The sequence below is a fragment of the Neomonachus schauinslandi genome, chromosome 1 (assembly GCF_002201575.2).
Source record: "Neomonachus schauinslandi chromosome 1, ASM220157v2, whole genome shotgun sequence".
Taxonomy (NCBI): Eukaryota; Metazoa; Chordata; class Mammalia; order Carnivora; family Phocidae; genus Neomonachus; species Neomonachus schauinslandi.
The window spans coordinates 208,773,046-208,797,149 of NC_058403.1; the positions used below are offsets into that span (position 1 = coordinate 208,773,046).

The following is a 24,104-nucleotide window of genomic DNA, read 5'->3' on the forward strand; positions in this document are numbered from 1 at the left end:
TTCACAGCAAAATTGAGCAGAAGATACAGAGATTTCCCATATACCCCCCGCCTGCCCCGTTATCAACATCCCCCACCAGAGGGGCACCTTTGTTACAATTGATGAACTTAACATTCACATGTCATTACCAGCCAGAGTCCATAGCTTACATTAGGGTTTTTTTTTTTTTTTTAAAGATTTTATTTATTTATTTGAGACCCTTGTGATTACGTTGAGCCCACCTGGATAGCCCAGGATAATCTCCTCACCTCAAGGCCCTTACTTTAATCACATTTGCAAAGTCCCTATTGCTGTGTAAGGTGACATATTCATAGGCTCAGGGGATTAGGACATGGACATCTTTGGGGGACCGTTATTCTGCCTACGACAGGCCTGTTGTGGTGTTCTTGGCAATTGCTGTTGTGTCCCAGGCATATTACAGGTATATTTCAGATCTATTATGGGGTGCTTTCTGGGGTCTCCAGGAAAGGAGGTCTATCTTTAAGACTGCTGACCCGGCCCAGCCACTCTCTTGGGGGAAACATCACAGGACTTCTCCGTATTCAGGCCCCTGACTGTACCAGCTTTGGAATACAGTCTTTCTGGCAAGACCGAGTCTCCAGGAAAACAAAAGTCAACCGAAGGTCAATGTCTGTTCTGGGATGAGTGTTAGGTTCCTGGGATGCCTTTCTTCCCAGGGAGGTTGAATCGTGGAGGAGGGAGGGCCTGGGACCAAGAAGTCAAAGATGAGGACTTGACCCTGACCCTCTCATGCAGGGTCTTTGTGTACTGACTCAATGTTGACGGGCTAGACCTTGGCCGCGGGGATGCGAGCTGACCAGAAGTAGGCATGGCAGATGGTGGGAGACAGGATGGGGTCTCGAGGCCGGTTATCTTGCTCTCTGAGCTCCTGCCCAGGGCTCTCTCAGACCCCAGACCCCAGTGTCTGAGCTAGGTCTTTGAAATATCCCAGGGAAACTCCCGCTTAACACCAGGGTCTCCTCCTTCTGCCCCCACCACAGCCAGCATTCACTCAGCTTCATTCCCAGGAGAGACACCTGGGCCTCTCTGCCCACCTGTGCTGCTGGGCATCCATCACTGCATTGACAACCATTGAGGGTGTCAGCCAGACTTAAAGTCCGACTGTGGGCTGTCAGTCTGTCTCTGTTGCTCTTCAGTTGGCCAGGGGTCTCCACCTGATTGCCAGTAAGTTAGACTACAATCTGTGGTTCTCCAGACCATCATTAACCCAACTCACCAAGCATGTAGGCACCAGACAGGTGTTCTGGCTGCCGCCCCCACTGTGAGCCACCTGTTTGTCAGCTGGTCATGTCTTGTGTGAGGCTGTGTAGTGGTCCCTAAAGATATCCACGTCCTAATCCCTGGAACCTTGACTGTCATCTTATATGGCAACAGAGATTTTGCAGAGGTGACTAAGAATTTAGAGGCGGGAAGATGTAGATATTAAAGAATCTGGCGAGTCTTTGTCCCCTGCTCCTGGCAGGCATCATCTATACCTTTGGGATTTCCCGAGTGCTTGGAGTGTCTTTGTCATTCGTGGGGGCCCCTTGGACCATACCTGAGTTATACTGAGGAAATGGCTCAGGGTGGGGGTTGGTCATACCAGGACAACCAACCAGGAGGTGTGGGACCTTCAACCACTGGACCTCCATGGAGGGGAGGAGGGCTGGAGATGGAGTGCAATCGTGTAGCCACTGATTCAATCAACCACACCTTCAAGATGAAATCCCAATGAAAATTCTGGACACCAACGCTCAGAGGAGCTTCCTGGTCGGTGAAAACATCACCGTGCCAGGAAAGGGATATGTCCTGAGTCCATGGGGACAGAGCACAGAAGCTCTGGGTTTGGGACCCTTCTGGCCCTCGCCATATGGGTCTCTTCATTTGGCTAGTATGGATTTGTGTCCTTTATAGAGCTTTCCTGAGTTCTGTGAGTCACTCTAGTGAATAATGGAACCAGAGGGATTGTGAGATCCTCTGAATTTGTATCAGTTGGTCAGAATCAGTTGGTCCAAAGTGTGGGTGGCCTACAGGCACCCCCAAACTTGCAGCTCGTGTCTGCAGTGAGGACAGTCTTGTTAGGAGCTATACCTTTAACCTGTGGGTGGGTCTGCACTAACTCAGGGTGATTAGTGCCACAGTTGTATTGGTATTACAGGGGATTATCCTGGATTATCTGGGTGGGCCTTAACTGCAATCACAAGCATCCTTATAAGAAGGGAGGCAGAGGGGGCGCCTGGGTGGCTCAGTTGGTTAAGCGACTGCCTTCGGCTCAGGTCATGATCCTGGAGTCCCTGGATCGAGTCCCGCATCGGGCTCCCTGCTCAGCGGGGGGGTCTGCTTCTCCCTCTGACCCCCTTCCCTCTCTGTCTCTCTGTCTCTCATTCTCTCTCTCTCAAATAAATAAATAAAATCTTAAAAAAAAAAAAAAAGAAGGGAGGCAGAGGGAGATTTGACACAGAAGAAGGCAATGTGATCAGTGAAGCGAGATACTGCCCTACTGATTTTGAATATGGAAGAAGGGGACATGAGCCAGGGAAGGTGAGGAATGAAGCTCTAGAAGCTAGAAAAGGCAGAGAAACAGTTTCTCCCCTGGAGTTTCCAGAGGAGCCTGGTCCTGGTGACACCTGGATTTTGGCCCAGTAAATCTAATTTTGGACTTCTGCCTTGCATAGCTGTAAGAGAATGTGTGTTGTTTTTAAGCCACCAAGCTGGTGGTCATTTGTTACAGCAGCTCCAGGAAACTCATACACTCCTCCAAGCCAACTGTCTGGAAATCCATCAGTCTGGCCAACAGTCCAGTAGGTATGTTATCTGTCCAGGTCACCTGGACCTGGTGGCTCCTGGGCCTGGTTAGTGCCTCGCCCTGGGCTGCAGTAGTTCAGCACCCAGAGAAGGATTGGGGTTCACTGGAAGGTCTCCCTTGGCCAGGGAGTCTGGGTGGTGTTCCCTCTTCTGTCTGTTCAGTCGCTGCTCTCATGGCTGGGCATCCTGGGGTCTCCCAAAGGGCTGCCCAGAACTAAAGGTTGCTAGCCTGTCCTTCCCCTCAGTTGGACCTGTCTCCACTGGAAATTCTGGGAGAGCCCCCAGGTCTCCAGGACAGGAGCAGGAAACTTTGGGAGTGCAGGGTGAATTCAGATCAAAAGTCCCCAACTGATGAAGCCAGGCTCAGTGCACCCTGCACCCCCCCAAATGGGTTCAGCCATACTCACACATCCCAACACCCTCTGCTTGCAAATCCCATTGTTTCTCGAAAAGTCCATCTTCTCTGGGATGTATTTCCTGATCGCTCCACCCAGTGGCCACAGAACCTAGGTGCCCAAGACAGAGGGACCTGCTCCTCAGATTCAGGCAGCCCCACTCCCACCTGCCTTAGGGCCTTTTCTCAGACTGTCAGATCTCCATGGTGGGGTGACAATAGCCTCAAGGAGAGGCCACCCCTGCAGTATTCCAGCATGGTTCCTCCCCTGGAGGTGTGGCTCCTCCAAATGCATCACGGCGCATTCGTGTATTCCCTCCCTTGAGTCACTGGTCACCTTGTTCCTGTGCCCAGCTAGATCAGAAGGGGAGGGGGAGCACTGGTCTGAGTCATTCCTGTGTGCCTAGGGCCTGACAGCCATCCTGGCCAAGTGCAGGTTACTCACTGAGCTTTGGGACATCATAGGGCCTGGACGTCACTTAGAGAGGCCAGGGTCACTCACAGGGCTAATATTAGGGTCTCCGGAATAAAACTTAGAACAGCTCACCAAAGCCACGAACCCAGATTCATTTCTCAAGCATTTATTGATGCATCCTAGGGCTGCGAAGACAGCTCCCAGAACCCCTATCTGTGATGCCTCCCAGTCCGGGGGAAGAATGCAAGAAAACCAAACAGCTCCATCCCTGAGTTGCCTTGCTTTGGTTAGCGAGGAGAGAGGTGGGGTCCGTGGACCGGCTGAGCCGGGATTTGGGTGGGGGTGGGGGCCTGGTTATGTCTGTGTGAGGGCTCCTGGTGAGGTTGGAGTGGAGGTCCCAGTGCCCGTACCCGCCTGGGTTGGGTGGGACGTTTCTCAGTAGTCATAGGTGGAGGGGGAAAAAAAATCAACGGCGGTGGGCGGCGCCAGGACGGTGAACAGCTCAGGCGATCGCCCTCGGGGTGCGGCTTGCGGGCACTGGGCGGGGTCAGCAGCTGCGCCTCTTCTCACAGATCCAGTTGTCCCTCTCGTTGTCGCACGGTGCGTCGTTCCACATCCCTGTGCGTAGCATCATAGCGCAGTCCTCACGCCCCATAGAGTCATTGGGCTCCCCCACGTTCCAGTGGCTGCGGAGGTTTGTCGGGGGTGTTTCTGGGAGTCAGGATGGGCCTGGCGTCCAGCCCTGAAGATCTACCCTGTTTATTGCTTGGGTCTAACCTAGACACCCTGAGGGTCTAATTTGAGCATGCACCTGGGATATCACTTTCTAACTCCCGGAATTTAACCCTCAGCCAGGTCCTGGGGGTCTGGCCTGCCCATCCCAACCGGGTGCCTGAGATCGGGCCAAAGCACCTCCCGTAGGGCCTGGCCTGTCCCTCTCCCCAAGTCCCTTCCCTCACCTGAAGCTGAGCGGGACTCCGTCTACCCACTGGTAGCCCTGGATCTTGCGCGCGCGGCGCACCGCCCTCAGGCCCAGCCAGTAACCGCGGCCTCGTGTGTTCCGACTCAGGAAGCCCTGCGCGGGGACATGAGAGCGAGCCCGCTGAGTCGGCCTCGCCCCTCTCCCCGGGCCACGCCCCCTCAGGTGAATCCCGCCCCCCGCCTGGGACCGCGGGGGGCTGCGCACCTGCTCATCCAGGTCCCCGACAATCACCAAGTGTGCGCCTGCGCCCGCGCAGTTGCCCTGCGACTCCTCCCACGTGGCCCGCTGGACGGAGAAAAGGTAGCAGGAGCCCTGGAAGGGCAGCCATGATGCGGGGCACTCCTCACAGGAGCCTGTGGGGTGGCGAGAGTCAAAGACGTGAACTGCTCCCTGGTAGAGCAGACGGAAAAAACCGGGGGGCCGGGGAGGTGGACCCCCGAGGTCTAGGGGCGGAGGCGCAGAGAACAGGCCAAGGTCAAGGGGCAGGACGGGGCTGATCAAGGAACCCCGAGGCACACAGGTAGGGTCCACTTGTCCCCTCCCTCTCTCCCCTCTGTCTTGCTCACTGTTCCCCAGCCGGACCGCCTCCAGAGCCCTGAACAGCTCACTGCGGATGTCCTCGCGGTCCCTGCCCGCTTCAGCCAAGCTCTGGGTTACTGCGAAGTCAAGGGAGTTCAGGTTATAGTTCAGGTCAGGGTCAGGAGTAGGGTCATGATTAGCTAAAGGTCAGCATCCATGTCCGTGGTCAGGATCATGGCCAGGAATGACATCACGGTCAAGGACTGTGCTCACTGGTCCGGGCCAAGTTGCGGTTGGGGTTAGGAGTTGTAATCAAGATCAGAGTCCAGCTGTCAGAGGTCAGGATAACAGGATAGGGTCGCGGTAACCCTAACCAGGACAGGTGTCAATGTGTGCATCAAGGGTCGAGGGACAGCCGGGATGAGGGATTAGGGGTCGAGGCAATGTCCAGCTCTCACCGCGATCGCTCAGTTCTTTCAGGGCACTCTCTTGCTGGATCAGCTTTGCCTGCGCCTCCCCAAGCTCGGTGCGTGCCCTCTGCAGCAGCGCCTGTGTCCCCAAGCCTGGGAAGGAGGGGCGAAAGGGGAGGAGGATGGGCGCGGGACGTCAGTAACCCACCCGTCTGGCCCCTACCTGCCGCAAACCCCGCCCCCGCTCGCCTCCTCCAATCCCGGCCCAAGCCCCGCCCCCAGCACGCGTGTCTCACAGCAGCTATTGCAGGCTCGGACCTCCTGGCTCAAAGCACCCAGCGCCGCCGTCTGCTCCGAGGCTGGAATGATCCCCGCCCGCCCCACAAACACTCCAGGTCACCTGCGGGGACTCACAGGACACCCTTCCCGGTTCCGGGACCAGCCCCCGGGACCGAGGGGTCCCCACCTACCCACTACCCTATCTCCAGGGTCCTAAACACTCTGGCCCCGCACGCCCCGGGGTGGGGGGGCCTAAAAGTCGCCGTTCTGCACGCACCGTTTGTCCGCAGCAGGTCCTGGTGGCCAAGCAGCGCCCCTCGCTCTGTGGAGGCTGAGGAGAAGAGGCTCCTGCAGGTGCGGCCCGGGGACTCGGGAACTCTCCCCTCGCCCACGGGGTGCAGGGGCCCCCAGTCTTGGGAGGCACAGAAGGGGTGGGCAGCATACAGCACACGTGATGTGCACACACCCAGGGGAGACAAACACATGGGGACATGCACCCACATTCATGCACGCACTGACATACACATGTGGGTGCACACAGCCCAAAGATGTGCACAAACTCTGTTCACACGCGTTCACACTCAGACCCAGGCAGGGGTCTAGAACCCAGCTGGCGAGTCCTGAGACAGAGGGAAGGTCTATGTCCCCAGGGTGGCTTGACAGAACCTCCCCTCATTATGTGGTCACTCACCTTTAGAAATTAGGATGCTCAGAATGAGGGCCCACAGGACTGTGGCTACCACCAGAACCAGGCCCATGAAGAGGAGTCTCCGTCCCCAGTGTCCCCAGCGTCCCCAGTGCCCTAGGATAACACAGATGGACTCCTGGGTCCCTCCTGCACCAGGACTGCCCTGGGTCTCTGGGCCCTTAGGATGGAGCCCTGGGCGCTTGAGTTCCTCCCAAGGAACTGAGATTCAGAGAAGTTAAGTAACTTGCTCATGGTCACACAAGCTCTAAGTGGTAGAGTTAGAATTAGAATCCAGGTCCAGCTAGTTCTAGTGCCTATGGTGTCTCTCCTGCACCCACTACTTGGACCCCCTCTTGGCTATTCGCCTCCCTTCCCCCATCAAACTCCAAACCACTGACCAGAGAGACCCAAGCCGGTGAAGCAGTCCCATTGCTCATACCTCCAGGGACTTCCTCGAGCCCGCCGACCCACTTGCTGTACCCGACAGTGTCCATGGTGAGCAGGCGCCCAGCCTTGGGCATAGATATAAATGTAGCCCCCTCCCAGTCCCGCCTCCTCTTTTCCTTCCTTCCGCTCTCCTTCCTCTCAGTTCCTGGTACTGGGACCCGTAGACCAATCAAAGGGCTGGGCCCTTCCTGGTCTGGGCTGGTTTAGCCGTAAGGATGAAGTGGGATGGGGGCAGTGGAGTCAGAGGTGAGGGGTAGAAGGGGGTTGAGCAGGGTAGAAGGAGTGGTGGTGGTGGTGGTGGTGGTGGTGGTGGTGTGTGTGTGTCTATGTGTCTGTGTGCAGTTCCAGTCTCCCTAGCCAGGCAGCTGCAGCAACATTTCCAGACTGGTGCTGGGGGCTTCATTTTGGAGCTCACCCCCATCTCTTATAGGTCTGGAGCCAGGCTTCCTCCTGAGAGGAACAGGCTGAACCCAGCCAAGTTCTGGCCCCTTCTAGGGGGTTCCTGAGAAAGCCTGCCAGGCCAGCTCAGCTTCCCTCCTCAACTTCCCTGCAGCTTCCTGGAGGCTGAAGTGGCCCCTGACCTTAATTCAATCCTTCTTGGCCAGAAGGGAGAACATAGATGTTTGTTGGGTTGTGGCCAGCTAAGCTTCTGGACTCTATTACTGGGTGGGTGGGTGGGTGGGGGGTGTATGTATGTAGTTTCAAGAAGCCTCGGTTTTTCTCCTCTGTGAAAAGGGGGACACTGACAGGTCCTTCCTCCAAAGGATTCTGAGATAAAGACATGAGGTTATGCACGCCAAGCTCTGGCACCATCCCTGGGCACAAAACCCACTAAATGTTCATTCATTCTTTCAGTAAATATTGGACAGCTACCGTGTGCCAGGCATCAATCTAGGAATTGGGTGTGCATCAATGCCCCCAAAGAAGCAAATTCCTTCCTTTTCGGAGCACACATTCTAGGTGCGGGTAGAGAGAGACGGACAAATAAATAAGGCACATAATGAAAAAGCAAGTTGCATAGCATAATGGTTCTCAACCGGGGGTGATTATGCCCCCCAGGAGACATTGGGCTGTGTCTGGAGACATTTGTGGTTATCACAGTTTGGGAGGGTAGGTGCTACTGACATTTAGGGGGTGGAGACCAGGGATGCTGCTAAACATCCCCTAACACACAAGACAGCCCCCCAGAGTGAGGAATGATCCGCCCCCTAATGTCAATAATGCCGAGGGCCAGAACCCTAATGTCATATAATAAGTCATAAGTGCCATAAAAAAAAGGGAAGGAAACGTCAAGCAGCATAAAAGGCTTGGGGTGCTGGGGCTGGGGCAGTGGCTGATAAGTGGGCCTCACTGATTATTTTTTTTATCAAGCACTTTCCACATTCCAGCCCCTCTGGTAGATGCGTGAACACATCCCACCTTCCCAAATCCTCTCAACAACCCTCAGAAATAACAAACATTATCCACCTTTTATTTAAAAATTTCATTCAATGCCTATTTTCCTACCTTGTTTCAGAAAGAAATGAGACAGACATGATAAAAGAAGATGAAAAGACAGAGGATGGGGCGCCTGGGTGGCTCAGTTGGTTAAGCATCTGCCTTTGGCTCAGGTCATGATCCTGGGGTCCTGGGACGGAGCCCCACATCGAGCCCCCTGCTCAGCAGGGAGTCTGTTTATCTCTCTCTCTCCTTCTGCTCTTCCCCCACTCATCTTCTCTCTCTCTCTCTCAAATAAATAAAATCTTAAAAAAAAAAAAGATGAAAAGACAGAGGCAAAAGAGAAATGAGGATCAGGAAGGGAACATGAATCTAAGAGATGAATCTGGTGCACAAAATTTAGCCAGAGATATCGGGCTCTTGATAAATGCAGCAGGAAAGTAGGGTCAGACATCTGAGAATGTGCAGCAAATTTTCTCAGAGGAATCTCTCCAACAGATGTGTAGACCAAGTCCCCATCAAACTTTCCATAAATACAATAGCAATTTTCAACCTTTGGGCCGACGTGGACGGCTTCATGGTCAGGTGTGGTTTTAGGGAAAACAGGCTCACTTTAACTCAAAGTGAATGGCCGTCCCCACTGTTGGGGTGCTTTTAACAAGTTTCTGGAAGCAGTGAGTTTGAGACTACAGAGAGAAGCTGGCTGAGTGAGGCGCGAGCCACGGGCTTTGGTGGGGTGGCCAAACCGGAGAGGGGTCTGTCCCTGACGCTCGCTCTCTCTAAATGAGAATCCTGAGCCAAGAGGAAATCATTTAAGTACAGTGGGAGAAACTATGCCTCATATGGACTCAGGACATGTAAAATGTCACCAATGAGCCAGATGATAACCTCAGGCAAATAATTTACTCTCTTGGTACCCCATTTCTTCATCTTTAGCATCAACAAGTGATAGAGCTTTTGTTACCCAATTCATTATGTTTCTGTGGTGATGTAGAAGACAGCGGTAAATGTACTGTGAAATATTTAATTTACTATACAAGTACAGGATAGTATTTAATGTAATGGAATCTATGTTTACTAAAGACATTGCTGTGGTCCTGTATTACTGGACCAGTGTGGAACACCAACTGGGGCTAGCCACGGGCTTCAATGGATACGGGAAGGCATCTATCACTGGCACTCAATCACACACACCCTGCAGGAATTTTCAATGATAGACTCAAAGGTTTCTTTAGAAATGATCTTGGTCCTACCTGTTCACAGATAGCAGGCGACTAAGACCCCATGGTTTTTTTGTTTTAAAGATTTTTATTTATTTATTTGACACAGAGAGACCCAGCAAGAGAGGGAACACAAGCAGGGGGAGTGGGAGAGGGAGAGGGAGAAGCAGGCTTCCTGCCGAGCAGGGAGCCCAATGCGGGGCTCGATCCCAGGACCCTGGGATCATGACCTGAGCTAAAGGCAGACGCTTAATGACTGCGCCACCCAGGCACCCCAAGACCCCATGGTTTTAAGTCAAAAGGTTGTGATTTTTTTTTTTAACAATTTTTTAAAAGATTTTTTATTTTTTTATTAGACAGGGAGAGAGTACAAGCAGGGGGAGCAGCAGGCAGAGGGAGAGGGAGAAGCAGGCTCCATGCTCGGCAGGGAGCCCAATGTGGGGCTCAATCCCAGGACCCTGAGATCATGACCTGAGCCGAAGGCAGACACTTAACCATCTGAGCCACCCAGGTGCCCCATGGTTGTGATTATTATTTTTTTAAAAAGATTTTATGTATTTTGAGAGGGAGAGAGAGAGAATGAGTGGGGCAGGGAGGAGCAGAGGGAGAAAGAGAAGCAGATTCCCCGCTGAGCAGGGAGCCTGACTTGGGGCTTGATCTTAGGACCCTTGGAACGTGTCCCAAGCTGAAGTCAGATACTTAACCAACCTAGCCACCCAGGCGACCCTAAAATGTACATATTTAAAGTGTACAGTTTGGTGAGTTTTGACTAACCCATGAAACCACCATAATCTGGATGGTGAATGCAACCATCACCACCCAGAGTTTCCTGTGCTGCTTGGTAAGCCTCCCTCTTTATCCCTCAGCTACCACTGATCTGTTTTTTGTCTTTAGATTTGTTTGCATTTTCTAGAGTTTTGTATAAATGGCATCATACAGCATGTAGCCTCTTGAGACTGGCTTCATTCGCTCAGCATAATTATTCTGAGATTCATCCACATTGTTGCATTAACACTTCATTCCTTCCTACTGCTGTGTAAAATTTCGTTGTGTGGATATGCCAGTTTGATTATATACTCACCTGCTGGTGGACATTTGGGCTGTTTCCAGTTATGGCTATCATGAATAAAACTGCTGTGAACTTTTATGAGCAAGTAGTTTCATGCATATATGCTCTCATTTCTCTTGGGTATATACCTAGAAGTAGACGATTGCATTATATGGTAGGTACATTTCATTTTTTAAGAAACTGCCAAATTATTTTCCAAAATGGCTATGCCATTTTTCATTCCCACCAGTGATGCATGAGAGTTCTGTTTCTTCCCACATTCTTGCCAGCACATGGCATGGTCAGTCTTTTTAATTTTGGCCATTCTCTTATTTGCATAGTGTGATTTTTAATTGGCATTTCCTTGATAATTAATGATGAGCATCTTTTCATATGCTTCTTTGCCACCTGACTATTTTCTTTGGTGACCTGTCTCTTCGGATCTTTTGCCCATTTAAAGAAATGGGTTGCCTCGTTCCATCTGAGAGAGCAAGATGGGTCCCCAGTAGCTCTACTGGAGCCATCCAAGGAAGTTTGGCCAGGGTTGTCATTCTCCTGTGTCTGTTCAAATCGGCACCATCTGATCGGGAAATATGGCCTCATTATGTGCTGTCAGTGTTTCCGTCAGTATGCAAAGGATCCAGGCTTCACTAAGTTGGATTGAGTCAACTTCCTTCCAAGAGACCTACCTTAACTGCCAATATCTGAGATATCTACAATGCTAACTCATTGTACATAAAATAAAAACACTTCAATTGTGAGTGTTTTTAAAAGATGGGTTGCTTCTTTTCTTATTGTTTTGAGAGTTATTTATATATCCTGGTAACAAATCTTTTATCAGATATGTGACTTTCCAATCTTTTCTCCTACTCTTTTTTTTTCTTTTCATTCTCTTAACAGTGTCTTTCATTTTTTCTTTTTTCTTTTTTTTTTAAATTTTATTTATTTATTTGAGAGAGAGAGAATGAGAGAGAGCACATGAGAGGGGGGAGGGTCAGAGGGAGAAGCAGACTCCCTGCTAAGCAGGGAGCCCGATGCGGGGCTCAATCCAGGGACTCCAGGATCATGACCTAAGCCAAAGGCAGTCACTTAACCAACTGAGCCACCCAGGTGCCCTCTTTCTTTCTTTCTTTTTTTTGAGGACTAATTTCTTTTTTTTTTTTTTTAAGATTTTATTTACTTATTTGTCAGAGAGAGAGAGAGAGCTCACAAGCAGGGAAAGCAGGAGGCAGAGGGAGAAGCAGGGTCCCCGTTGAGTAAGGAGCCTGATGCGGGACTCGATCCCAGGACCCTGGGATCCTGACCTGAGCCGAAGGCAGACGCTTAACCAACTGAGCCACCCAGGTGTCCCATTAACAGCATCTTTCAAAGAGCAAAGTTTTACATTTTTCAATTTATCCATTTTTCTTTCATGGATTTTGCTTTTGGTGTTCTATCTAGGAAATCTTTGCCCAATCCAAAAATTTCTCCTATGTTCTTCCCAGAAATTTTATAGTGTTGGGTTTTACATTTAGATCTTTGATACAGTTTGAGTTAATTTTGTAGAAGGTGCGAGATCTTAAAATTGAAGTTCATTTGGGGGGGGCATATTAGTTTGAAATGTTGTTAAACTAGAGGCAACTTGAAGTCTAAAAAGGTATAGCAGAGTGGTAAAGAGCAGGGCTGTGGAGAAAAAAGAGCCTGGAGTTGATTCTTGGTGGTGTCACTATAAGCCTTGAGTTCCTCTTCTACAAAATGGAAGTAGTAAAGGGTTGTCAGTGCCCTGTCCACATTCCTTTGGCATTCACCTCTTATTGTAAACTCCTGGAACTCTTTGCCTGAGGGGTTTTTTGCTTTCATCAAAGTGGAGGGCAGGCTGGACGTGCAAGAGAGTTAATGTTCTGGGTTAGGATGACTCTGAGTTGCGTGTTCTAAACTGTCTTCCAGAGGTGCCCGGGGGATTGAACTCTAGTTGCCCACAGGAGTACCTGCTCATGAGCACACCCTGAATTGACTCTTCTCCTCCCTGTCCCATTTCCTTAGTTTCCTCTTGGGGCCTCTAGAATCACCCCCCACGCAAGCTACAAAATTTCAGTCTTAAGCTCTGCTTCTGGGGTGGCCCAAAGACTCCTAGTCTGTATCAAGAGATCAGCAGAGTAATACGCACAGCCTGACAGGGATCCCTACGAAGTAGCTGTTCCTGTCGCTGACATTATCATCCTCGCTCCTCGTTGCCATCCAAGGTCAACTGGGACCCCTAGTAAATGAAGTTATCCATGTTCAGGGAGAGAGTATGCCAGAAAATATTTAAGAATTGTTGATTTGTAACTCGTTTTCCTGGGGGGTAACCTAAAAAGGCGACTATCAACATGATGATAACGCTAGATTGCTTCTACAAGATGGGCAGGAACCCAAAGCTCAGAGAGGAAGGTGGCTCGTGGAAGCCCCCCAGCCAAGAAGTGTTGGTGCTCTAATCCAAGGTCACGTAGCTCCCGCTACAGTTACTCTTCTCTCAGTTATTGTGAGACTGAAAAATCCTGGCCACAAATTCCTTCCTCTTGGCTACACCTGTGTCTCTGGATGTGACCGTTCTTCCTCCCAACCAGAGGTGGAGTCTCTTCTCCATCCCGCTGGAATGTGCACTGATCCCGTGACTTGCTTTAACCAATCAGTGTATAGCAGCAGCTCCACGTGACTTCCCAGCCTTGGCCCCAGAATGCCTTGCAGCTTCCGCCTTCATGCTCCTGGGATGGCGCCAGCTGCCATATTAGAGAAACTGACTTAGTTTTGTGATACTGGGAAAGCGGTCCAGCTGGCCTCCAGCAACAAAGGTTCCTCTTGGGCCCTTGCACGTGTTTCCCATGCAAATCCAACCACCCGATGATTCAGAGCAAAGCCAGGAAAGGAACCACATCAGTCAACCCACAGAATTGGGAACAATTAGATTGCTGTGTTTTAAGCCACTGATTTGTGGGATAGCTTGTTACAGTGCATCAGATAACTGAAACAACCATCAACCCGGACAGGCACACCTTTGGACCCCAAGCGGTCGCAGCAGTTATGATGGAATCTGGGACGAACTGTGAGGGGGTCCGCTCTCCCCAGGCGCCCCGGGAGGGCAGTGGGTGCGTCAGAGAAAGCTTCCAGAGAACGCTTCCAGGCAGCTCTTTTTTACTTTCAGCATCAGCATTCTTGGAAGTGTGACTCTCCAGAACCTCAGCCTCCACTCAGGCCTCAACACAACCATCTGGCCGCTGACCCTACAGCTTCCGCAGGGCTCTGGCTTCCCTGCTCCAACAGCTTCCTCATGGAACCCAGATTGTGGATTTCTTGTGTATTTCTCTGGCGTATGTTTACATAAATGGCCACATCCTCCTTCCTGTGGCTTCTGGGACACCTCGTGTTTGCCATGAGCTGCTCAGTGTCAGGCACTTTTCTAGGCACTGGAGATTCAGCAAGGTACAAAATCGGCAAAAATATTTGGTTTTGTGGAGATTACAATCGTGTGGAAGGGAAGACAATTAACAAATGAACAAATATGCACCAGGTATTATCATGTCATAGAGTGATAAATATATACATTGTACTGTGCTGTCCCCCTAGGGATAAATCAGAGGAAGGAGATGTGATTGGGGGCAGCTGTTTTAGGTAGGATGGTCAGGAAAGGACTTTCTGAAAAAGCAACATTTCTTTGGAAAACAGTTTGAAAGTTTCTCAAACAGTTCACCTTAGAATGACCACGTGACCCAGCAGTTCCACTCCTAGGTATCTACCTAAGAGAATTGAAAACGTATCCACAGGGGTGCCTGGGTGGCTCAGTTGGTTAAGTGTCTGCTTTCAGCTCAGGTCATGGTTCCAAGGTCCTGGGATTGGGCCCCGCTTCTGGCTCCCTGCTCCACGGGGGGCCTGCTTCTCCCTCTCCCTTTGATGCTCCCACTGGTTGTGCTCTCCTGCTCTCTCTCTGCCAAATAAATAAATAAAAAACAGAACAAACAAAAAAAGTATCCACACAAAAACTTGAGCATGAATGTTCACAGCAAGTAGCCCAAAAGTGGAACTGAGCCAAATATCCACCAACTGGTGAATGGGTAAATAAAATGTGGTATATCCATTCAATGGAATATTATTTGGCCATGAAAAGGAATGGAGCCCTGGGATGCCTGTGTGGCTCAGTCGATTAAGCGTCTGACTCTTGATTTTGGCTCAGGTCAGAATCTCAGGGGAAGGGCGCCTGGATGGCTCAGTTGGTTGAGCATCTGCCTTCGCCTCAGGTCATGATCCTGGGGTCCTGGGATCGAGTCCCGCATCAGACTCCCTGTTCGGAGGGAGCCTGGCTTCTCCCTCTGCCTCTCCTGCTTGTGTGTGTTCTCTCTCAAATAAATAAATAAAATCTTAAAAAAAAAAAAAAGAATCTCAGGGGAGATCAGGCTCTGTGCTCAGTGTAGAGTCTGCTTGTCCCTCACCCTCTGTTCCTCCTTGTGCTCTCTCTCAAATAAATAAAATCTTTAAAAAAAAGAAAAGGAAAGGAAAGAAGCATTGTTAGGTGCTGGAATGTGGACAAACCTTGAAAACACAATGCTAAATGAAAGAAGCCAGACGCAAAAGGCCACAGATTGTATGACTCCATTTATAAGAAATGTCCCGAATAGGTAAATCTATTGAGGCAGAAACTAGATTGATTAGCAGTTGCCAGTAGCTGGGAGTGATGGAAGAAACTGGTGATGGCTAGGGGTACGGGGCTTGTCTTTGGGATTATGAAATGTTCTTACATTGGTTGTGGTGATGGATGCACATCATGTGACTATAATAAAAACCATTGAATGGTAAGGATGAGTTGTGTGGTATGTGAACCATATTTCAGTAAAGCCAGAAAGGAAGGAAGGGAAGGGAAACATTTAAGCAGAGATCCAAACGAAGCAAGGGAATAGCCCTGAACATACTGGAAGAAGCACATGCCAGCCAGAGATGGGAACCTGCTGGCTTGTAAGGGGAATGTGGCTAATGTGCGGTGAGCAAGGATAAACTCACAGAGTTACTCTCACTGATTTCACAAACATTCATTTAATGACTCCTAGGTGCCAGACATGGCCCTGGGAGCTATGAATATAGTGAAGAACATGAAGCCAAAATCTTAGCTCTCACAGAAGTCAGACATTAACCCGAGAATTCCAGTTACCACATTACTAGAATGAATTATTCCATAAATTCGTTTCTTTTTCTAAGAAGTGGCTTTTTTTTTTTTAAAGTAGGCACCACACCCAGAATGGAGCCCATTGTGGGGTTTGAACTCACACACTTTTTTTTTTTTAAGATTTTATTTATTTATTTGACAGAGAGAGAGAGAGAGCACACAGCAGGGGGAGCAGGAGAAGCAGGCTCCCTGCCCAGCAGAGAACCCGACGTGGGGTGTGATCCCAGGACCTTGGGATCATGACCTGAGCCGAAGGCAGATGCTTAACCAACTGAGCCACCCAGGCGCCCCTTGAACCCACACTTGAGATCAAGAGTCGGATGCTTAACTGATTGAGCCACCCAGGTGCCCCTAATTAGTGGCTTTCTCCCTTTATTTATGAGCAGGCATTTTGGATTATTTCTCTTTTCTCTTGAATTGCCCAAGAATCTTTGGGAGTCCTAAAAACCAAATGTCGGGGGAGAGGGAACTGAAAGTCTTCCCTCACCCCCTCAAATGGAAACTGGGTTTTATCTGTCCCCTGCTGCAGTTCCTTCCCCCAAACATACGGTGGCGCTACTGAAGATTGGTGCCCACGGTCTGGCGAACAAATGATAGAGACAGCCTTCTGGGTCCAGATGCCCACAGGCCAATGCTGTGTTTCTTTGCAGGAAGAAGATTCTCTTCCCTCCGTGGGCATGTGGCTTCATACCATCCCCCCCATCCCTGGTTCTCATGCTCTTAGGTCTCTCACACAGCGGCACATCATTAATTCATTCAACAGAGATTTGAGTACCTACTGTGTGCTGAGCTCTGTGGAAGGTCCTGGCCACATAATGGTGAATAAGGCAGCCAATCCCTGCCCAGGTGGGTCTAAACCTAAATATTTGAAAAGCAAAACTTTGGGGAAAAAAAACAGGTGGGAAGAGTTTCTTAGCAAAATACTAAGAAGACAAACAACAGGGGCACCTGGCTGGCTCAGTTGGTGGAGCTTGCCACTCTTGATCTCAGGGTCGTGAGTTCAAACCCCACATTGGGCATGGAGCCTGCTTTAAAAAAGAAAAAAAGACAACAAAAGAAAGATCAATAAATTAAGCTGCATTTTACAAAATTCTGTTTTTATTTGGGTCACGCTTTGTAAAGAAGTTGTTTCTCTCAGATCTTTAATTTTACAGCCATACAGGTGCACATTCTGCTTTCCTTACAGTTATTCCCATTGCTGTTCTATTTTTGCTGTATCTTCTTTCTCCTTCCAGGCTTATCTCAGGTATATCCTGTTTGCTAGTCTTTTTCACAAATACGGGTTTTATTTACTCTTTCTGCTATTTTTGGTTTAAAGACCTGGTATTGTTTTCCAGTTGGGAGTCGAACTGCCTGTGTTGACACACCAGCTATCCCATTCCTGAGCTGTCTAATCATAGGGGGAGCCTCCCTCCGTCCCGGTTCCCAGTCTGTAATATTAGTTCCTACCTCATTGGACTGTTACAAGCTTATGTGCGTTAATATGTTTAAAAGCACTTAAAATTTGCTTAAAACAGCTAAATTCACTGTTGCTATTTTTTTCACTTCAATTATTTCACCCTTCATTTAAGAAAAAAAAAGTCCCCACTCCTCTCCGCTTCTGTCTTATTTTTTAAAATATTATGTATTTTTAAAAGATTTTATTTTAAAGTAATCTCTACACCCCATGTGGGGCTCAAACCTACAACCCCAAGATCAAGGGTCACATGCTCCACTGACTGAGTCAGCCAGACGCCCCTGTCTTATTTTTTGTTTTTATTTTATTTTTTATTTTTTTATATATTTTTTTAATTTTATTTATTTATTCATGAGAGACAGAGAGAGAGAGAGAGAGAGAGAGGCAGAGGGAGAAGCAGGCTCCCAAGGAGCAGGGAGCCCGATGCGGGACTCGATCCCAGGACCCTGAGATCATGACCTGAGCCGAAGGCAGACGCTTAACCATCTGAGCCACCCAGGCGCCCATGTTTTTATTTTATTTTTTTATCTCAGTCGGTTAAGCGTCTGCCTTTGGCTCAGATCATGATCCCAGAATCCCGGAATCCTGGAATCAAGTCCGCATTGGGCTCCCTGCTCAGCAGGGAATCTGCTTCTCCCTCTGTTCCTCATCCTACTCATGCTCTCTCTCTCTCCCGCTCTCACTCTCTCTCAAATAAATTAAAGATTTATTTATTTAGGGGCACCTGGGTGGCTCAGTCGGTTAAGCGTCTGCCTTCGGCTCAGGTCATGATCCCAGGGTCCTGGGATCGAGCCCCGCATCGGGCTCCCTGCTCCGCGGGAAGCCTGCTTCTCCCTCTCCCACTCCCCCTGCTTGTGTTCCCTCTCTCGCTGTGTCCCTCTCTGTCAAATAAATAAATAAAATCTTTTTTAAAAATTTTTTTTAAAGATTTTATTTATTTGAGAGAGAGAGAATGAGAGAGAGCGAGCACATGAGAGGGGGGAGGGTCAGAGGGAGAAGCAGGCTCCCTGCTGAGCAGGGAGCCCGATGCGGGACTCGATCCAGGGACTCCAGGATCATGACCTGAGCCGAAGGCAGTCGCTTAACCAACTGAGCCACCCAGGCGCCCGGGAGAGCCAGTCTTAAGCAGACTCCCTGCTGAGCGCAAAGCCCAATGCAGGGCTCAATCTCACGACCCTGAGATCATGACCTGAGCCAAAATCAAGAGTCGGACACTTAAACCAACTGCGCCACCCAGGGGCCCCCAATGTTTGTTTTCAAAAACTAATTTATCAAGAGGTGAAATCCTTAATTCCTTTATGTTCAGTCTCCTGTTCTCCTCCTCTCTTTTTTCCCCCTTTATTAAAAAAAGTCTCTAAACTACTTTTACTGCTTCTCATTGAATTTCGCTGTGGCTTCAGACTGTGTTTCTCCTGAAATTCTGAGTATCTATTGTATGCTGATTCACTCTTCTGGTTTGCTTTCCTGTAAATTGGTTGTATCCTTCATCTTTTTCTAGGAAGTGGTTTTTTTCTTATTAATTTACAGACGTTCTCTATGTATTACAGAGAACAGATGCAGGTGTCTCCAAGGTGATGGCTAGTCTTTCCATTTTCCTTACTGTGGTTTTCATGGCTCATCACTAAGTAAAACTCGGTGGCTACACAACTCTGAAACGAACTAGTGATAAGATCTAGTATCTAGGGGCGCCTGGGTGGCTCAGTCGGTGAAGCATCTGTCTTCAGCTCAGGTCATGACCTCGGGGTCCTGGGATCGAGCCCTGCGTTGGGCTCCCTGCTCAGCGGGGAGTCTGCTTCTTCCTCTCCCTCTCCCTCTGTGCTCTCCCCTGGCCTCAAATAAATAAATAAAATCTTTTAAAAAAAAGATCTAGTGTCTAGATCTCAGGAATCTAGGGTCTCTAGAAGCAGCACTTGAGACCCGTAGTGCCATGACATTTATGTGAATACACACAACCACACCAAGTACATATATTTAAAAAACGTGTATCACACACATCAGAGTAGATCCCTGTGGTACAGAGAGGCAGAGAAGTCAGACGCTAAAAGTCAGCAGGGCTCAGAGGACAGTTCAGGGCTGAGGAATGTTATTTCCCAAATAATGGGAGGGTCCCGCTCCTCTTCCTAGAAGTACCCTTGTCCCGAGACACAAGACCCATCTTGCCTTCATTATCAGAAATGGAGCCCACGTCAACAGACAATACAGCTGACTTAGCAGCAGGATCTTACTGTGGGCCAGAACTTTCTGGGAGGGCACGCCCTCCTTCTGGGGCTCTCCGGGACAGCGGTACTCAGGAGGCGCGTGGGCTCAGTGGGAGGAAACAGGAAAAAAACAAAAAAAGCCGCAAGGATTGCACAACCTCACCAGAATATGTTCTTGGGAAAGGACGTAGGTGGTATTGATTCATCAGCTGTTACAGAGGGGGAAGCAGGGAGTGCATTTGGAGGAGCAGAGGTGGTTTTCTGGAAGTGGTAGCATTGGAAGTGGGCATGAGGACTTGTCCGTTGTTGACAGAAAAAGGAAGGGTCTGCCAGGCAGAGGGCACAGCCAAGGCAAAGGCAAAGAGGCAGGAAGGTGGGTCTCTTTGGGATATGCCTGTAGCTGAAGCTGCCTTGGGGAACCCAGGAGAAGCTGTCCAGCCCTGTCCCATGCCCAGAATTCACTGCAAGGGGAATTAAAAGGGAGCAGAGGTTCCTGGCGTGAGGATGGCCACAGACGTATCACCAGTAGTCCTAGCCCAGAACAGAGAAGGAGAGACGCACTTCTGGGGGACCAGAACATGTGACCAGGGATTTGAAAACCATGTAAGGAATCTAGGAAGCACAGGGCATATGAACACCACTGGAGACATCTGACTCAGCCTAGAGGATCTGGGAGGGCTTCCTGGAGGAGGTGATGCCTGAGGGAGTCAGAATTATTCTGGAGGAGATGGGTGTATGAGAGAGTGTTCCCACTGTGATAGTAGCATGTACAAAGTTTGGGAGTGGGACTCTTGGAGAGGCTGAGACTGACTCAGGGGCGGTAGTCTGGGGCTGGAGTGTCAGCCGGGGCCAGGTCCCAGCAGGACTTAAATAGCAGGGACAAGGGGTCTGGACTAGTGTGGGAGGAAAGCAGAAGTCATAGGATTCAGCTCCAAGGCGAAGACCACTCTGTGGTTTCGATTCTCTCCAGAGACGGGAGGCTTGCTACCTACCGGGGAACCTAGCTCAGTGCGAAGGGTATGTTATGCACTGGTTGTTGCTGTTAGTTTGGGCTTTGCTTTTTTATTGTGGAAAAAATATTAAGCACACACAAAGGTATGCAGAAAAATAAAAACATGGAAACCCACATGATTTCCTCTCTGCTTTACCAAGTTTTGACTTCTTTACATATTTCAGATCCTCTTAAAAGGAAATAAATTGTACTTTCTCTTCCTGTTCTTCACCACGGGGGATCAAGGTGAAAAGGAGAACCCCATGGGGGAACTTCGCGTCTCTAAGCCCTGCCTCAACATCTGTGTGGGGGAGAGCGGAGACAGACTGACTCCGGACAGCCAAAGGTGCTGGAGCAGTGCACAGGCCAGCCCCCCCCCGCCCCATGTTCCCCAGAGCTAGATGCACTGTCAGGGCCTTTGACAGCAGGAGAGATGAAATGATGGCCACCCACTGCACAGTCCATGGGGCCAAGGCGGAAGGAATCCCCGACAGAGGTCTAAAGGTGCGGGAGTATGAGTTAAGGAAAAATAGCTTCTCCAATACTGGAAACTTTGGTTTTGGGATCCAGGAGCACATTGATCTGGGGATCAGATATGATGCAAGCATGGGTGTGTGTGCAACCTGGACTACTGTGCGGTGCCGACTAGGCCAGCCTTCAGCATCAGACAAGATCACACAAGAAGCACAGAACCGGCTGCATGGGGGCCAGACACAGAATCAGCAAAGAGGAGGCCGGGCGCTGGTTCCAGCAGAAGAAGTACGATGGATCATCTTCCTCAGCAAATAAATTCCTGTGTCTGTCCAAAAAGCCAATACAAAGTTTCAGTGGGGGGGGGGGGGGGGAATTGTAACTGACAATCCTGTGTAGTTTCTCAGATCTTATTTCTCTCTTTTCTTCCCCAAGGCAACTGCCCTCTCAAACTTGGTGTTTACGATGTTAAAACAACTTTATGGACGTATTTAGACAATGTGTTTGGTGGTTTTACTCATCTGGAAGCTTTATATGAATGGTACCATGTGTTCTGTCTCCTTCCACAATGTATTTTTTGCCTCCTCCACACTGCAAGATATATCAATTCAAAACTCATTAAAAAAAAAAAGAAGAAGAAGAAAACAAAGACAAACACAAGAAAACAAATGCTTGGCAAACAAAGAACAGGATAAAACTTCCTTAATTTGATAAGCAGCAATTTCCGGAAACCAAAGAACTGTCTTCCTTAAGAGTGGATTCCGAGGGCGCCTGGGTGGCTCAGATGGTTAAGCGTCTGCCTTCGGCTCAGGTCACGATCCTGGAGTCCCGGGATCGAGTCCCGCATCGGGTTCCCTGCTCGGCGGGGAGTCTGCTTCTCCTCCCTCTGACCCTCCTCCCTCTCCTGCTCTCTGTCTGTCATTCTCTCTCTCAAATAAATAAATAAAATCTTTATAAAAAAAAAAAAAAGAGTGGATTCCGAGATCCATTTTTTATAAAGTCAAGAGCAAAATAAAGATGCCCCTCTTGCTATTTTGCCAATGCAATAAGAAAATAAAAATAAATAAGACCTATAAATATTGGAAAGGAAGAGTCAAGGTTGACAGTATTTTGCAACCACGATTATTTATCTAGAAAGTCCTGAGATTTAACTTCTGGACTCATTAAAGGGTGAAGCAAGATTGATCTATGAAGGGGGCACCTGGGTGGCTCAGTCGGTTAAGTGTCTGCCTTCGGCTCAGGTCATGATCCCAGGGTCCCGGGATGGAGCCCTGTGTTGGGCTCCCTGCTCAGTGGGGAGTCTGCTTCTCCCTCTGCCTGCCCCTCCCCCCCTGTTCATGCTCTCTTTCTCTCTCAAATAAATAAATAATCTTTAAAAAAAATAAAAATTAAGGCGCCTGGGCGGCTCAGTTGGTTGAGCGACTGCCTTCGGCTCAGGTCATGATCCTGGAGTCCCAGGATCGAGTCCCACATTGGGCTCCCTGCTCAGCAGGGAGTCTGCTTCTCCCTCTGACCCTCCCCCCCTCTCATGTGCTCTCTCTCTCATTCTGTCTCTCAAATAAATAAATAAAATCTTAAAAAAAAATAAAAATTAAAAAATTTAAAAAAATAAAAAGGAACAAGGAAGAGGAAACATATCCTCTTCCCAAGATAAGAAAAGCTCTTGAACATTAGTTCTTCCCAAATTAACTTATAAATTCAGTATCACCTCAATAAAAATCCTAAATAGGTTTTTGATAGAGTTGTTTTATTGTGGTAAAATACACACACATGACATAAAATTTACCATCTTAACCACTTCTAAGTGCACAGCTCAGTGGCGTTAAGCACACTCACACTGTTGTGCAACCACTCCCACCATCGGTCTCCAGGAATTTCTCATCTCCCCAGACTGAGACTCTGTGTCCGTGAAGCACGGACTCCCCAGCCCCTGCCCCAGCCCCGGCTCCCACCCTCTTCTCTCTGTCTCTGTGGACAGGACTCCTCTGGGGACCTCCTGGGAGTGGAATCCTAGGTTTTAGGGTTTTTTTTTTTCCAATTTCTTTATTTTGAAATAATTTTAGATTTACAGATGAATTACAATGGTAGTACAGGGAGTTCTGTCTACCCTTTACTCAGCTTCCTCTCATGTTAACATCTGACATTACTGTCACACGCTTGTCAAAAAGAGGAAAGGAATATTGGTATAATACTATTAATGAAACATTCGGCTTCATTTATATTTCACGTTTTCCCACTGATGTCCTTTTTCCGTCGCCGGATGGCATCCGGGATCCCACGTGGCATCTAGGTGTTGTGTTAGCTCCCCAGGACTGCTGTGACAAAGGACCACAGACGGGGCGGCTTGCACACCAGAAATGTATTGTCTCACACCTCAGGAGACTGGCAGTCTGAGATCAAGCTGTCGGCAGATTTAGTTCCTTCTGAGGTGTGTCTCCTGGGCACGTGGACACCGTGTCCTCCCCGTGTCCTCTCAGGGTCATCCCTCTGTGCACGTCTGTGTCCTCCCTTCCTCTTCTTATAAGGACACCAGTCCGCCCTAATGACCACCCCAATGACCTCATTTTAACTTAAGCACCTCTATAAAGAGTATCTCCAAATTCAGTCATATTCTGAGGTCCTGGGGGTTAGGACTCCAACGTAGGAATTAAGTGGGAGATACAATTCAGCTGCCAAGTCTCCTTAAGGTCCCCCAAACTCTGGCAGATTCCTGGTCTTTTCTTGTCTTTCATGCTCTTGGTAGTTGTGAATAGTAGCTGTCGCTATCAGGCACTGTTTGGGGTTTTCTGCGGTTTTCTTTTAAAGATTTATTTATTCATTTGAGAGAGAGACAGAGACAGAGAGAGCGAGCAGGGGGAGGGGCAGGGGGAGAGGAAGACAAGCAGACTCCCTGCTGAACCAGGAGCCTGAAGTGGGGCTCGATCCCAGGACCCTGAAATCACACCCTGAGCCGAGATTAAGAGTCAGATGCTCAACCGAAAGAGCCACCCAGGTGCCCCTCCGCTGTTTCCTTATGATTCGGTTGACATGATAGATTTGAAGAGAAGAATACCGTGAAGGAGAAATGCTCTTCTCGCCACATCAATTCAGAGAGGAGGGCACATGGCATGCGCATGATCATCGCTGGCAATGTGGTGAAGGGCAACCTCGGTCAAGGTGGCGGCCGCCGAGTTC

General features: G+C 49.2%; 1 protein-coding gene and 2 pseudogenes across 1 annotated transcript; 2 read left to right on the plus strand and 1 right to left on the minus strand.

Annotated features, from left to right (window-relative positions):
* Positions 1-3,744: 3,744 nt before the first annotated feature.
* CLEC4G (C-type lectin domain family 4 member G) lies at positions 3,745-6,986 on the minus strand. The gene is made up of 9 exons (XM_021705406.1): positions 6,932-6,986; positions 6,496-6,606; positions 6,082-6,135; positions 5,822-5,884; positions 5,574-5,678; positions 5,163-5,252; positions 4,801-4,949; positions 4,574-4,689; positions 3,745-4,300 (listed from the first exon to the last, which is right to left on the minus strand). Exons 1-9 carry the CDS (start codon positions 6,984-6,986, stop codon positions 4,162-4,164), a joined length of 882 nt encoding a protein of 293 aa, XP_021561081.1. The 3' UTR covers positions 3,745-4,161.
* A 4,152-nt stretch (positions 6,987-11,138) lies between these two features.
* On the plus strand, positions 11,139-11,308 carry LOC110593970 (annotated as a pseudogene).
* Positions 11,309-20,704: 9,396 nt separating this feature from the next.
* LOC110594047 lies at positions 20,705-21,312 on the plus strand (annotated as a pseudogene).
* The last annotated feature ends 2,792 nt before the right edge of the window (positions 21,313-24,104 follow it).